Source organism: Scylla paramamosain, chromosome 45 (genome assembly GCF_035594125.1).
Source record: "Scylla paramamosain isolate STU-SP2022 chromosome 45, ASM3559412v1, whole genome shotgun sequence".
Lineage (NCBI taxonomy): Eukaryota > Metazoa > Arthropoda > Malacostraca > Decapoda > Portunidae > Scylla > Scylla paramamosain.
The window spans coordinates 1,340,001-1,352,500 of record NC_087195.1 but is presented as its reverse complement, the minus strand read 5'-3'; the positions used below and the strand labels follow the sequence as shown (position 1 = coordinate 1,352,500).

The 12,500-nt window shown below is 48.7% G+C and overlaps 2 protein-coding genes across 4 annotated transcripts in view; one reads left to right on the top strand and one right to left on the bottom strand.

The window, feature by feature from the left end:
* The window catches only part of LOC135094221 (uncharacterized), a 45,911-nt gene that overhangs the window by 22,542 nt on the left and 10,869 nt on the right, over positions 1–12,500 (bottom strand). For 2 of the 3 annotated variants that reach the window (XM_063994122.1, XM_063994121.1), the window contains one exon: positions 7,024–8,139. The exons of the other annotated variant lie outside the window; for it this stretch is intronic. The gene's annotated coding sequence lies outside the window, so the exon portion shown is untranslated. Of the gene's footprint in view, positions 1–7,023; positions 8,140–12,500 lie in introns of those variants that run through there. 3 annotated transcript variants of the gene reach the window in all.
* The window catches only part of LOC135094220 (buccalin-like), a 20,260-nt gene that overhangs the window by 7,314 nt on the left and 446 nt on the right, over positions 1–12,500 (top strand). The window contains 3 exon segments of the mRNA XM_063994120.1: positions 8,864–9,006; positions 9,937–10,192; positions 10,195–12,500. The exon segment at positions 10,195–12,500 is cut by the window's right edge and continues 446 nt beyond it. Coding sequence (XP_063850190.1) covers positions 8,878–9,006; positions 9,937–10,192; positions 10,195–11,801 — 1,992 coding nt within the window. The 5' untranslated portion in view covers positions 8,864–8,877 and the 3' untranslated portion in view covers positions 11,802–12,500.

Here is a 12,500-nt window from a genome sequence, read left to right as displayed (position 1 = left end):
GCTTAAAATTATTCCTCAAGGCGACATCACAGAGAGAGAGAGAGAGAGAGAGAGAGAGAGAGAGAGAGAGAGAGAGAGAGAGAGAGAGAGAGAGAGAGAGAGAGAGTGTGTGTACAAATTTACAAGTTAAAACATTCCTTCTTGCACTAATTAGATATCAAACACACACACACACACACACACACACACACACACACACACAGACACAATGTTCTTTAATTCCTCTCGTGTGTGTGTGTGTGTGTGTGTGTGTGTGTGTGTGTGTGTGTGTGTGTGTGTGTGTGTGTGTGTGTGTGTGTATGTGTATGTGTGTGTGTGTGTGTGTGTGGTTACCTGTTGACTCTAAAACAGCTTTGAAACTTTCCGCCTGCCTCTCTCTCTCTCTCTCTCTCTCTCTCTCTCTCTCTCTTGTGTGGTTGTTAGCTAGTTGTGTGAACGAGTGAATGAGCGAGACTTGTGTGAGGCATGAATACGTGTATGAGTGAACGAGCTAGGCTTCAGTCATAAGTGTTAAGGTTGAAGTGCGCGGCCTGGCGCCGGGAGATCACCTACCCTCCAGCCTTCTGTTCACACCTTCTGTGAATAAACACCTGCACTGTTACCTGCGTTTCCTGTGCCCCTGCTGGTCAAGAGTCGAACATGGCGCAGTGAGTAGGATCAGGACAAGGCTGCAGTGGGTACGGCGCAGAATGGAGAAGCAGTTGGAGGCGCTGGCTGCCCTGCTAGCGCGACAGTCGGAGCAGAGTCAGGCTCGCGAGGAGCGTTTAACCCAGCTGCTGGGAGAGAGTGGGGACACACGCTCCCAGTCGCACCACGGCGAGCAATGAAGGCGAAACCACAGCCCGCAGCACGTCTACCCAGGGCGCGAGGTTCCCGACGTCCGCCACCATCATTCCTCACTTAACGGCGTCAGCATCTTTACGTGAGTTCGACACGTGGCGCCATAAGTTTGAAGGATACGTAACCCTCGCCAGGATAGACTGTCTCTCCCTGGCTGAGCAGAGGGCGGCACTCGCTGCTGTCCTAGACGACGAGTGGACCCGTACACTTCGCTACGGGATAAGCTTACCGAGAGACGCGGAGTTAAGAACCATCCTCGATGCAATGTGTGAGTACCTGCGAAGCCAGCGCAACATCATCATGGATAGAAGAGACTTCTACTCCCGCGTGCAAGAAACGCAAGAAGGTTTTGACGACTTTTTATGTGCTGTAAAGGAAATCGCCAATTTCTGTGACTTTTGCGACCAGTGCATAAACCATCAGCTGCGTGACAGAATTGTCGTTGGGACACGAGACGAAGTGGCTCTGAAACGCATGCTGGAAAACAAGAAACTCACCCTTGAAAACGCCATAGATATTTGCAGAGCATCAGAGAGCGCTAACCAGAGTAGTGCAGTACTAAGGGGCGGCTCTCACTCTTCGAGCCATGGTGTGAACGCTGTCTCGAACTACAGGAAGGGCAGTTTCGGGGGCTCAAGCCCCACGGGCTGTTATCGTTGTGGCAAAGATTGTCGCAGTGACAAAAGGGGATGCCAGGCAATAGATAAAGTGTGTCGTAACTGCGGGAAAAGAGGGCATTTTGCGAGTGTATGTCAGCAGACAGTGAGGGAAACGACGAGGAGCTTCGAGGAGTTCCTCAACTGTCTCTCCTCATCGCGGTGCAGGGCCCGAGGCGGGGAGCCAGTGCCAGTGTATACCAGCTCTTATCAGGCGTATACACAAAGACGGTGACGGCACGACCTGCGCCCCAGGTGCTCATTACCGCCACACATCCCGCTGGAAGAGACAAGATTACGTGGACTCCTGACTCTGGGGGCCGAAACGACCGTTATTGGCCTCGACACGGCAACACTCCTTGGGAATCCCGCCCTCCAGCTTGGCGCCCGCTGATGGTGATGGACTTTATGCTGCCGGTAATCACCCCCTCACCTGTGTAGGAACTTTCTCGTCGCACTTGCAACTGGGCGACAGGGAAGCTGAGACTGTTGTGAGCGTGGTGAAGGAGGTGAAGGGGGCGCTGCTTAGCTGGTACGATTCCATCGCTCTCGGAATCCTCCCCGAAGATTTTCCGGCTCAAATCCGACCGCTACGCAGGGAAGAACAGCACACCGGCAACAGCTCCATCAAGTACCCGACCGCCTCGCAGCCACCTCTATCTACGCCCACAGAAGTGATCAGCTGGCCTCATTCCTACGACCCAACGCCCACAGCAGCGTGCGGGGCACGCTGCTGCTGTGATCAAGGCCTTTCCCAGCGTCTTCGAAGCAAAGGAAGGTTTACGTGCAATGGCTGGTGGATCCATGGCCCATCGAGTTGACAGACGACGCTCGACCCTTCGCCGTAACAGCATCTCGTACAATCCCTTACAATTGGCGTGAAGAAATTAAGAGCCAGTTGGAAGAGCTGCTTAACAAGGGAATCATCGAGAGTGTGGACTACCCTACGGCATGGTTGCCACCCCATCGTGCCTGTCCCAAAAAAGACATCTGGTGTAAGGCTGTGTGTTGACCTGACACGACTCAACCGTTACGTGAAGAGGCCCCGTGTATCCAGTGCGCTCACCTCATGACGCCATCGCCTCGATCGGGACCGGAGCAGTTTTGGTTCACCACTCTTGATGCCAAGATGGGGTATTTTCAAGTCCCCATTAGAGAAGAAGACCAGGATTTAACCTGCTTCATAACACCTTGGGGTCGGTACAAGTTTCGGCGAGCGGTTATGGGTCTCGTCTCGTCTGGAGACGAGTATAACCGTCGAGGAGACCAAGCTCTCGGCGACATACCTAACACCATCAAGATCGTGGACGACATCCTGGCCTATGACTCCACCTACAGTGCGCACTTAGCCCATGTCATTCAGATTGTGCGGCGGTGTGACCAGCACGGCATCACTCTCAACCCACAGAAGTTTACATTCGCGGAAAGAGTGGTAGATTACTGTGGTTACTCTGTTTCTGGACAAGGCTACACGACATGACTCAAAGAAAGTTAAGGCAATCTCTGACTTCCCACGACCACAGCACATCACCGACTTACGATCATTCATGGGTCTTACAAACCAGCTTGGAAGCTTTTCTCCTGCTGTGGCTGCAGCTGCACAACCCCTCAGAGATCTCTTACGCCCGAAGAACAGTTGGTGCTGGTCTCCTAACCATGAAGAGGCGTTTGAGAAGGTGAAACAGTGTCTCGTCAGCCCACCTGTCTTGGCATACTTCGACCCATCATTACCAACGATGCTACAGACTGACGCCTCAAGGATGCACGGATTTGGATTCGTTCTCCTGCAGAAGCACAGTGACCAGTGGAAGATGGTGCAATGCGGGTCAAGATTTGTTACAGACACAGAGAGCCGCTATGCAGTAATAGAGTTGGAAATGGCTGCAATCGTCTGGGCAGTCAGGAAATGTGGGCACCTACCTGAAAGGACTCCTCACTTCGATCTAGTGCTCGACCACCGCCCGCTGATACCTCTCCTCAATAGCAAGTTGTTGGGAGAAATAGAGAACCTGCGGCTGCAGCGCATGAGGGAGAAGCTTGCTCAGTATTCTTTCACAGCAAGCTGGCAAAAGGGATCGACACACTGTGTGCCCGACGCCCTCTCACGTGCTCCAGTACAGGACCCAGTGGAGGAAGAGGATGCTGCTACTTCTGGTGACCTCGACCCTCTCCACTCAGCGGTCATCTCAGCGTTATCTGCCACCAATGAGGACGGCGTCCGCTTAGCACCACTCCAGGATCAGACTGTGGAAATGGTACGTGCCGCAGCAGCAAGAGACGGGGAGTACTGCTTGCTCAAGAACGTCATCATCGAGGGCTTCCCTGATCATTGCCACGACCTCGATCACCGCTTGCGTACGTACTGGCCGGTGCGCAGTCTGCTGGCCGTAGACGACGACCTGGTGGTTTACGGGCCGAGGCTTCTTATTCCTCACAGCCTCCGCCGAGAAACACTAGAGCGACTCCATGACAGTCATCAGGGGATGGAGCGCACCAAGCGACGGGGCCCGACAAACGGTGTACTGGCCTGGTATGGACAGAGACGTTTGAGAACGTCGTTTCTGGATGCTCATTATGGCCGTCCACTCCTACCAAGCCAAGCCAACGAACCTCTCTGGCAGGACACGGACACACCCAGCAGGGTGTTTGAGTCAGTTTCTGCAGACTACTTCCACGCAGCAGGCCGTACATACCTCGTGTATGTAGATCGCTTGTCTGGGTGGCCTCACGTGTCTGCATGCTCACGTCCAGCATCGGCTGATCAGCTCGTTCGTGTCCTTCGGGGTGTGTTCGCCGACACGGGCGTGCCTGTTCTCCTGAGGACTGACGGTGGACCGCAGTTCACTTCTTCATCGGTACGGCGCTTCCTGGCTCGATGGGGGGTGGAGCATCGTGTATCTTCACCTCAATTATCCACGCTCCAATGGTCACGCCGAGGCAGCGGTCAAGTCCGTGAAGAAGCTGATCCTCACGACCACACAGCAGGGACACCAGGACGAGGATGCGTTCGCTCGCGGGTTGCTGGAACTGCGCAACACTCCGAGGGCGGAAGGGCGATCACCAGCACAAGTCCTCTTCGGTCATCCTATGAGGTCCTGTGTCCCGGCTCATCATCGCTCATACGCTCAGCAGTGGCAGCGCGCTGCTGATGAGTGCGACGCCAAGGCAGAGCGACTGAGGAAGAAAGCGAAACTTCGCCACGACGCGTCCGCCCGTACTCTTCCTCTCCTGCACCTCGGTGGCCACGTCGACGTTCAAGATCACACGACAGGCCTCTGGGATCGCCTGGGTGTCATCGTGGCTGTTGGGCGAAGGAGAGACTACCTCATCAAGATGGGCAAGCGGTCGCGTGATGTGGCGTAATAGAAGACACCTACGCCCACACAGACCTCTTGCTCCCCTTCCTGTCGAGCAGCACAACCGCTCATGGCGGTCGAGCGCTTCAGCATCAGGGTCGACGAGGAACACCACCATCCCGGCAGCCCCGGAGCATCAGGGTAACGGGGTACACCGTGGCCGAGAGCAACCAGAGCGTCGAAGCAGCCGACAGCGTAGGGAGCCGAGGACGACTGCAGGTGCGGTGGCACCGTAGCACCTACGATTAGTCGTACGTGTTCATTGTACGCTGTGTTTGTTTTGTGTATATGTACCGTGTTTTCTGTACTTCAATCATTGTAACTTTGTTTCATGTGTTACGGTAGCCATAACAAAGATAAGGAATCTTCCTTATGTCTCGGGGGGAGGTGTGTGGTTGTTAGCTAGTTGTGTGAACGAGTGAATGAGCGAGACTTGTGTGAGGCCATGAATACGTGTATGAGTGAACGAGCTAGGCTTCAGTCATAAGTGTTAAGTTGAAGTGCGCGGCCTGGCGCCGGGAGATCACCTACCTCCAGCCTTCTGTTCACACCTTCTGGTGAATAAAACACCTGCACTGTTACCTGCGTTTCCTGTGCCCCTGCTGGTCAAGAGTCGAACATCTCTCTCTCTCTCTCTCTCTCTCTCTCTCTCTCTCTCTCTCTCTCTCTCTCGTCTTTCAGTCCGTCTTCCCTCCTCTCTCTTTATCTTTTTGGCTTTTCTTAAAATCTCTCTCTCTCTCTCTCTCTCTCTCTCTCTCTCTCTCTCTCTCTCTCTCTCTCTCTCTCTCTCTCTCTCTCTCTCTCTCTCTCTCTCTCTCTCTCTCTCTACCTGAGCTGGAATAAAAGAGAAAAGAGATGGGGAGAAAGATTAAAGGACACGAAGATATAAGAGAGAGAGAGAGAGAGAGAGAGAGAGAGAGAGAGAGAGAGAGAGAGAGAGAGAGAGAGAGAGAGAGAGAGAAAGAGAGGGGGGGTTGGGTTGAGAATCTTCTAATACTATTCTACTTCTCTCTCTCTCTCTCTCTCTCTCTCTCTCTCTCTCTCTCTCTCTCTCTCTCTCTCTCTCTCTCTCTCTCTCTCTCATTTCTTACGAGGCAGCGGCGTGGGAAAATGAGCTATTTCTCCCTTAAAGAGGCGACAATCTCCGTTTTCTTTGACTCAACGGCCGCGACGTTTTCTTTTCCTTTTTTATTTTTGTCTTTTTTTTCTTTTCTCTCGTCTTCATTTTTTTTTTCTCCCGCCAGGTTTTCTTTGCGAGTGAAGATTAGACTTTTCTGTTTCTTTTCTTCTCTTTTTCATACCTGCGTGCTAAGTTTCCACCGCCTCTCTCTCTCTCTCTCTCTCTCTCTCTCTCTCTCTCTAACGTAATTCACACTTATCCAAGGCTTCACAGTCCACTAGTAACTCTTTCTTCTTCTCGTCACCGTCAGACGCGATGTACACCAATAACTCTTTCTATTTATTCCTATTCCTGTTGTTATCATTCCCGTGCATTTCCTACATATAAAACTCCCATTCTCTCTTCTGTATTTCTTTAACAACTTCGCAAGGACCCAAAATTGTCCTTATTTCTCTGTATTTACACATTTACTATTACTTAAAAGCCAAAAAAAACCTCCTACTTTTCATTTCTATTCTTGTTGTTATCATTCCCGTGCATTTCTACATATAAAAACACCCCATTCTCTCTTCTCTATTCACCCGCGGGCACTTTAGGAGACTACGGCGCGGCGTCACCTCGGCTCCCACACGTCACCCGCGTCTCTGTCCCTCTTTGAAAAGCATGAAAGCATCCGTCCTGGCGACCTGCACTTGAAAATGATGTGTTTTGTTACGTGTTTCGTGGCTATAATTAAATACGATAGTGTGTGTGTGTGTGTGTGTGTGTGTGTGTGTGTGTTATTTTTTCTTATTTGTTTTGTTGATTATTATTTGTTTTCATATTATTTGGGTTTTCATAAGTAAGGTTTCTCTCTCTCTCTCTCTCTCTCTCTCTCTCTCTCTCTCTCTCTCTCTCTCTCTCTCTCTCTCTCTCTCTAATCCATGATCCTTAAACTAAACATAAGCAAAAACTTGACCCAAATTTGTGCAAACCAAAACAGAAACTTACAGGAGAATCTAATCTCTTGTAAGACGCAAAGAAAACGAGACTAAGGGGATTGAAACACATATTAATCAGCGTAACAACTTATTCGCAATACCATTTAACACTGACGTAGTTTTGACGCAATGCTAATGTAAACAAAACTCCTTTCCTTTATTCACCAGCTATGTTGGAAGTTGTTGGGGGTTTTCAAGGGTGTCTTTGTGGTTCCAGTAATAGTTTGACGGTTCTGGATCGAATTGCTGGGGTTTTCAAGGGTGTTTTACTGTTCTGGGTGAAGTTATTGGGGTTTTCAAGGGTGTCTGTGGTTCCAGTAATAGTTTGACGGTTCTGGATGGAATTGCTGGGGTTTTCAAGGGTGTTTTACTGTTCTGGGTGAAGTTATTGGGGTTTTCAAGGGGTGTCTTTGGTTCCAGTAATAGTTTGACGGTTCTGGATGGAATTGTTGGGGTTTTCAAGGGTGTTTTCGTGACTCCAGTGGCAGAATAGCAAGAACCCTAACAATCATTAAATAATAATAAGAAAAAGAAGGAGAAAACACCCATGAGAACCCAACTGATCATCCCAGTGGCCTTTGAAAACAAACTTAATATGAGAATGATTAATTTCAAAACACGAGGTTCCAGCTTCTTGTTTCCAGGCAATAATAGAACGTCCTTAAGGAATGTTTATAAAGGCGATCAAAACACTGGAAGAGAGAGTAAGACAGTTCATTAAAGAGGCAATTGGTGTGTGTGTGTGTGTGTGTGTGTGTGTGTGTCTGACCTCTCAGCTGCTTGGAGCGTGCAGGAAGCCATCAGGTCTAGGCGTGGCAGTCCTTGTTTGCTTAGTGGTGGTGGTGGTGGTGGTGATGGTGGTGGTGGTGGTGGTGGTTTAAGATTATTGGTTGTTGTTGTTGTTGTTGTTGTTGTTGTTTTGTTTTTTCTTTTCTTCTTCTTGTTCCTATTCTTGTTCTTGTTCTTCTCGCTCTTCATCTTCTTTCTTTCTTTTCTTTTTCTTTCTTGTTTTCCTTCTTTACTTTTGTTTTCTTTCTCTTGTTTTTAGTCTTGTTCGTTTTGTTCCTCCTCCTCCTCCTCCTCCCGTTCTTATTCTCCTTTTTCTTCTTCTTCTCCTTCTTCTTCTTCTCCTTCTCCTCCTCCTCGTTCTTCTTCTTCTTCTTCTTCTTCTTCCTGCACTTAATCCCCTAAAATCCACAAAAAAACACCCACTTAATCACCAATAACACCACATCACGTCCAATTTGACCACGTAAACCAACAGACCCACGTAAACCCAAAAAATCCATGGAACCCTTAAAAAAACCCCAAAAACTTCCTAAAAACCTTATAAGACCCATGAAAAAAAACCCTAAAATAAAAAAAATACAAAAAAAAAAAAACACCAAAATAGACCAAAATCTTAATAAAACACCATTTAGACAACACCCAAACACGTCAAACACTATGCACCCCAATTTAACCCCAGTGAAAGTCAATTAAGCACATGGAACGCCTAATAAACACCCCAGAATAATGCAAACACCCCAGAACACTGCCCAAACACCGAAAAACTCCCCACAAACACCCCAGACAGCGAAAATATCCGAGAAACACCAAAAAACATTACATAAAACACCCCAAACAGTCTCAAAACACCCCATTATCATTACACCCCGGTAAACACCCCAAACACCCCACAAACACCAAAAAACATCACAGAAAACACCCCAAACAGTCTCAAAACACCCCATTACACCCCTTTACACCCCATTACACCCCGCTAAACACCCCAAAACACCCCACAAACACCAAAACAAAACCTAAACTGCCATAAAACTGTACTTAAACCCCACTTAGCTCCCCACTTAGTCCCCCAGCCCCCCATAAACTCCCCCTACATCCATAACCCCCCTTTTTTTCCCCCCATAGGTTGCAGCAGCAGCATGAGGAGGGGTTCCCTCGTCCCCCTGTCCCTGGTGGTGGTGGTGGTGGTGGTGGTTGGGCTGCCCCCCCCTACCATGGCTCAGCTGGGTGACTACGACCTCCAGTACGACCCCAATACTCTGCTACAGGTGAGAGGGAGAGGGAGAGAGAGAGGGAGAGGAAGAGAGAGGAAGAGTGAGAGGGAGAGGGAGAGGGTGGAGATAAGGGAGTAGGAATGAGACAGACAGACAGACAGAGAGAGAGAGAGAGAGAGAGAGAGAGAGAGAGAGAGAGAGAGAGAGAGAGAGAGAGAGAGAGAGAGAGAGAGAGAGAGAGAGAGAGAGAGAGAGAGAGAGAGAGAGGCTAAGAGGAAAAGAAGAAGAAAAGTGTGAAGAAGGCTGGAGGGAAAGAGGAGAGGTGAAAGAGCGAGGGAGGGAGGGAGGGAAGGAGGGGAAAGAGGGAGGGAGGAAGGGAGAGTATTGTAAAGGAAAGAGATTAGTGGAAGAACAGTGAGAGACAAAAGGAGGGAGGGAGGGAGGGAGGAAGAGGAGGGGGAGAAAAGAAAAGAAGTAGAAGAGAGGGGAGAGGGAGAGGGAGAGGAGGGAGGGGAGGAAAGATTAAAGGTAAAGAAGTGTAGAGATTGTTCAAGAGGGAGGAAGGGAGGGAGGAAGGGAGGGAGGGAGGGAATGAACAAATATCGTAGAATTATGATAAGGGAAAGAAAAGGGAGAGAAAGTGATAAATAAGTAAATAAAGATGTATAAAAATAGATAGATAGATAGATAGATAGATAGATAGATAGATAGATAGATAAAGAAAAACAGACTTAGAAACACATAGATAGACACAGACAGACAGACAGACAAATAAACAAATCAACAGACAGATAGAGAGAGAGATAAACACACGTGGAAACAAACAAACAAACACACAAACACAAACAACAAACTCACAAACACAACACTTCAGAAAACACACACATCACAAACAAAACAAAACAAAACAACACAAACATTCACAAACACACCACCACCACCACCACCACCACCACCACCACTAACACCGCACCCCCCTTGCAGATCCTACAGCAGTACGAGGCAGCCGCAGCAGAAGCAGTAGCAGTAGCAGAAGCAGAAGCAGCAGCAGCAGAGGAGTTAGAGGATGAAGAGAATTATTCCTACGGTAAGCGACAAACTCCTGACCATTACTCCTTCGGGCTCGGCAAGAGGACCCCCCAGCCCTACGCCTTTGGACTGGGCAAGAGAGGCGGGGTCTACTCCTTCGGGCTTGGCAAGAAATCTGACATGTATTCCTTCGGGCTTGGCAAAAAATCTGGAACTACAACTTTGGCCTTGGGAAGAGAAGTGTTCGAGAAGTGGCGAGTGAGGAAGAGGAGGAGGTGAAGAAGGAACTGCAGGAAGATAAAGAGGGTGAAGCTAAGAGGACAAAAAGGGATGTGAATGATGAAGACAAGGAAGAGGAAGAGAACAAGAGAAATTCGCAGTATGATACCTACTCCAAGAGGCCAAGAGCTTACTCCTTCGGGCTTGGCAAGAGAAAACAAGAGGACATGGCTTTCTCCAAGAGGCCGAGGGACTACGCATTCGGGCTTGGCAAACGAGAATACATGGACTTAGACAAACGACCTAAATCTTACTCATTCGGGCTTGGCAAGAGAGGAGACGACGAGGACTTAGAGAAGAGACAGCGACCTTATTCCTTCGGGCTTGGCAAACGAGGGTACGAGGACGAGGAGGATGAAGACAAGACCTTATATGCATTTGGGCTTGGAAAGAGACCCCGCACGTACAGCTTCGGGCTTGGCAAACGGGCTGATGACCTGACTGAAGAGGAGGAAGAAGAGGAAGAGGACGAGGAAGAGGAGGGCTTCGATCTGGATGAGCTGGAGGACTTGGCTAAACGGGCTTCAGGCATTCAAAATTATGACTTCGGGCTTGGCAAACGTGCTGGTCCTTACTCCTTCGGGTTGGGGAAGAGAGAGCCATATGCATTCGGGCTGGGGAAGAGGCCATCAGCTGGTATGTATGCGTACGGGCTTGGCAAGAGAGGCGGCCCCTACTCCTTCGGGCTTGGCAAGAGAGGCGGCCCTTACTCCTTCGGGCTAGGCAAACGAGGCGGCCCTTACTCCTTCGGGCTTGGCAAGAGAGGCGGCCCTTACTCCTTCGGGCTAGGCAAACGAGGCGGCCCCTACTCCTTCGGGCTAGGCAAACGAGGCGGCCCTTACTCCTTCGGGCTTGGCAAACGAGGAGGCCTTTATGAATTCGGGCTTGGCAAACGAGGAGGCCTATACGAATTCGGCCTTGGCAAACGAGGAGGCCTATACGAATTCGGGCTTGGCAAACGTGGAGGCCTATACGAATTCGGACTTGGCAAACGTGGAGGCCTTTACGAATTCGGACTTGGCAAACGCGGCTCGGGCCAGTACGCGTTCGGGCTTGGCAAGAAGGCGGGCCAATATTCCTTCGGGCTTGGCAAACGAGATCAGGGTGACGCTAGCGACTCCTACACGCTGGGACGGAGGTCTGGCAGCTATTCCTTCGGGCTTGGGAAGAGAGGAGGACCTTATTCCTTCGGCCTTGGCAAGAGAGACGGCCCTTACTCCTTCGGGCTTGGCAAACGCGGAGGTCCTTATGAATTCGGCCTTGGGAAGAGAGGTGGCCCTTACTCCTTCGGGCTTGGCAAACGTGGAGGTCCTTATGAATTCGGCCTTGGCAAGAGAGACGGCCCTTACTCCTTCGGGCTTGGCAAACGCGGAGGTCCTTATGAATTCGGCCTTGGGAAGAGAGGTGGCCCTTACTCCTTCGGGCTTGGCAAGAGGGATGTGAATGAAGAGGAACAAGATAAAATGGTACTTGAAAATGAGGGTCCTAGTGGTGACTCTTCCTCTTCCTCTTCCTCTTCTTCCTCCTCCTCCTCCTCTTAGGTTTGTCTGTAATGCGTTTTAATCTTTTGAAAAACTATATATACATAAAAAAAAAATGGTATACTACGTTGATTAAGAAGTTAAATAAATAAACAAATAAACCTCGTATATGAGAGAAATTTATCCTCAAACAAATATATATATACAAAATAAAATAATACAATATGAAGTATGAAGAATAAAAATATATAGATGTCATGTTATAGAGGTGTGAATCCCTTATGTAGAGAGACTATAAGTGACACAACAAACACAAGACAATAAATTCATGAAAGAACAGGAAAACAAAACACATATTCCAGTACCTTATGAAAAGACGATGCGAGACAATAAGGAAAAGAAAAAGAAGAATCGGATACCTTATGAAAAACGATTCTAGACCATAAATAAACAAAATAGGATTAAATACCTCACAGAAAGACGGTTTTAGACTATAAATAAACAAAGGAAGATCAGACGCCATACGAGATGACAATAAACGATATAATACTGAAAAAATATGTATAAGGAAATGAATCTCGGGAAATAAAAAAATAATAGTAAATAAATATATGAGAAGTACGGATAAAATGACACTAAACTAAAAGAAAATAAGAAGAAAAGAAATTGAGAGTAATGAAATAGGTAAATGAAAGATAATGCTTATATAAACATACAAACAAACAATAAATAATAAAGATACAAAATATATGAAAAAAA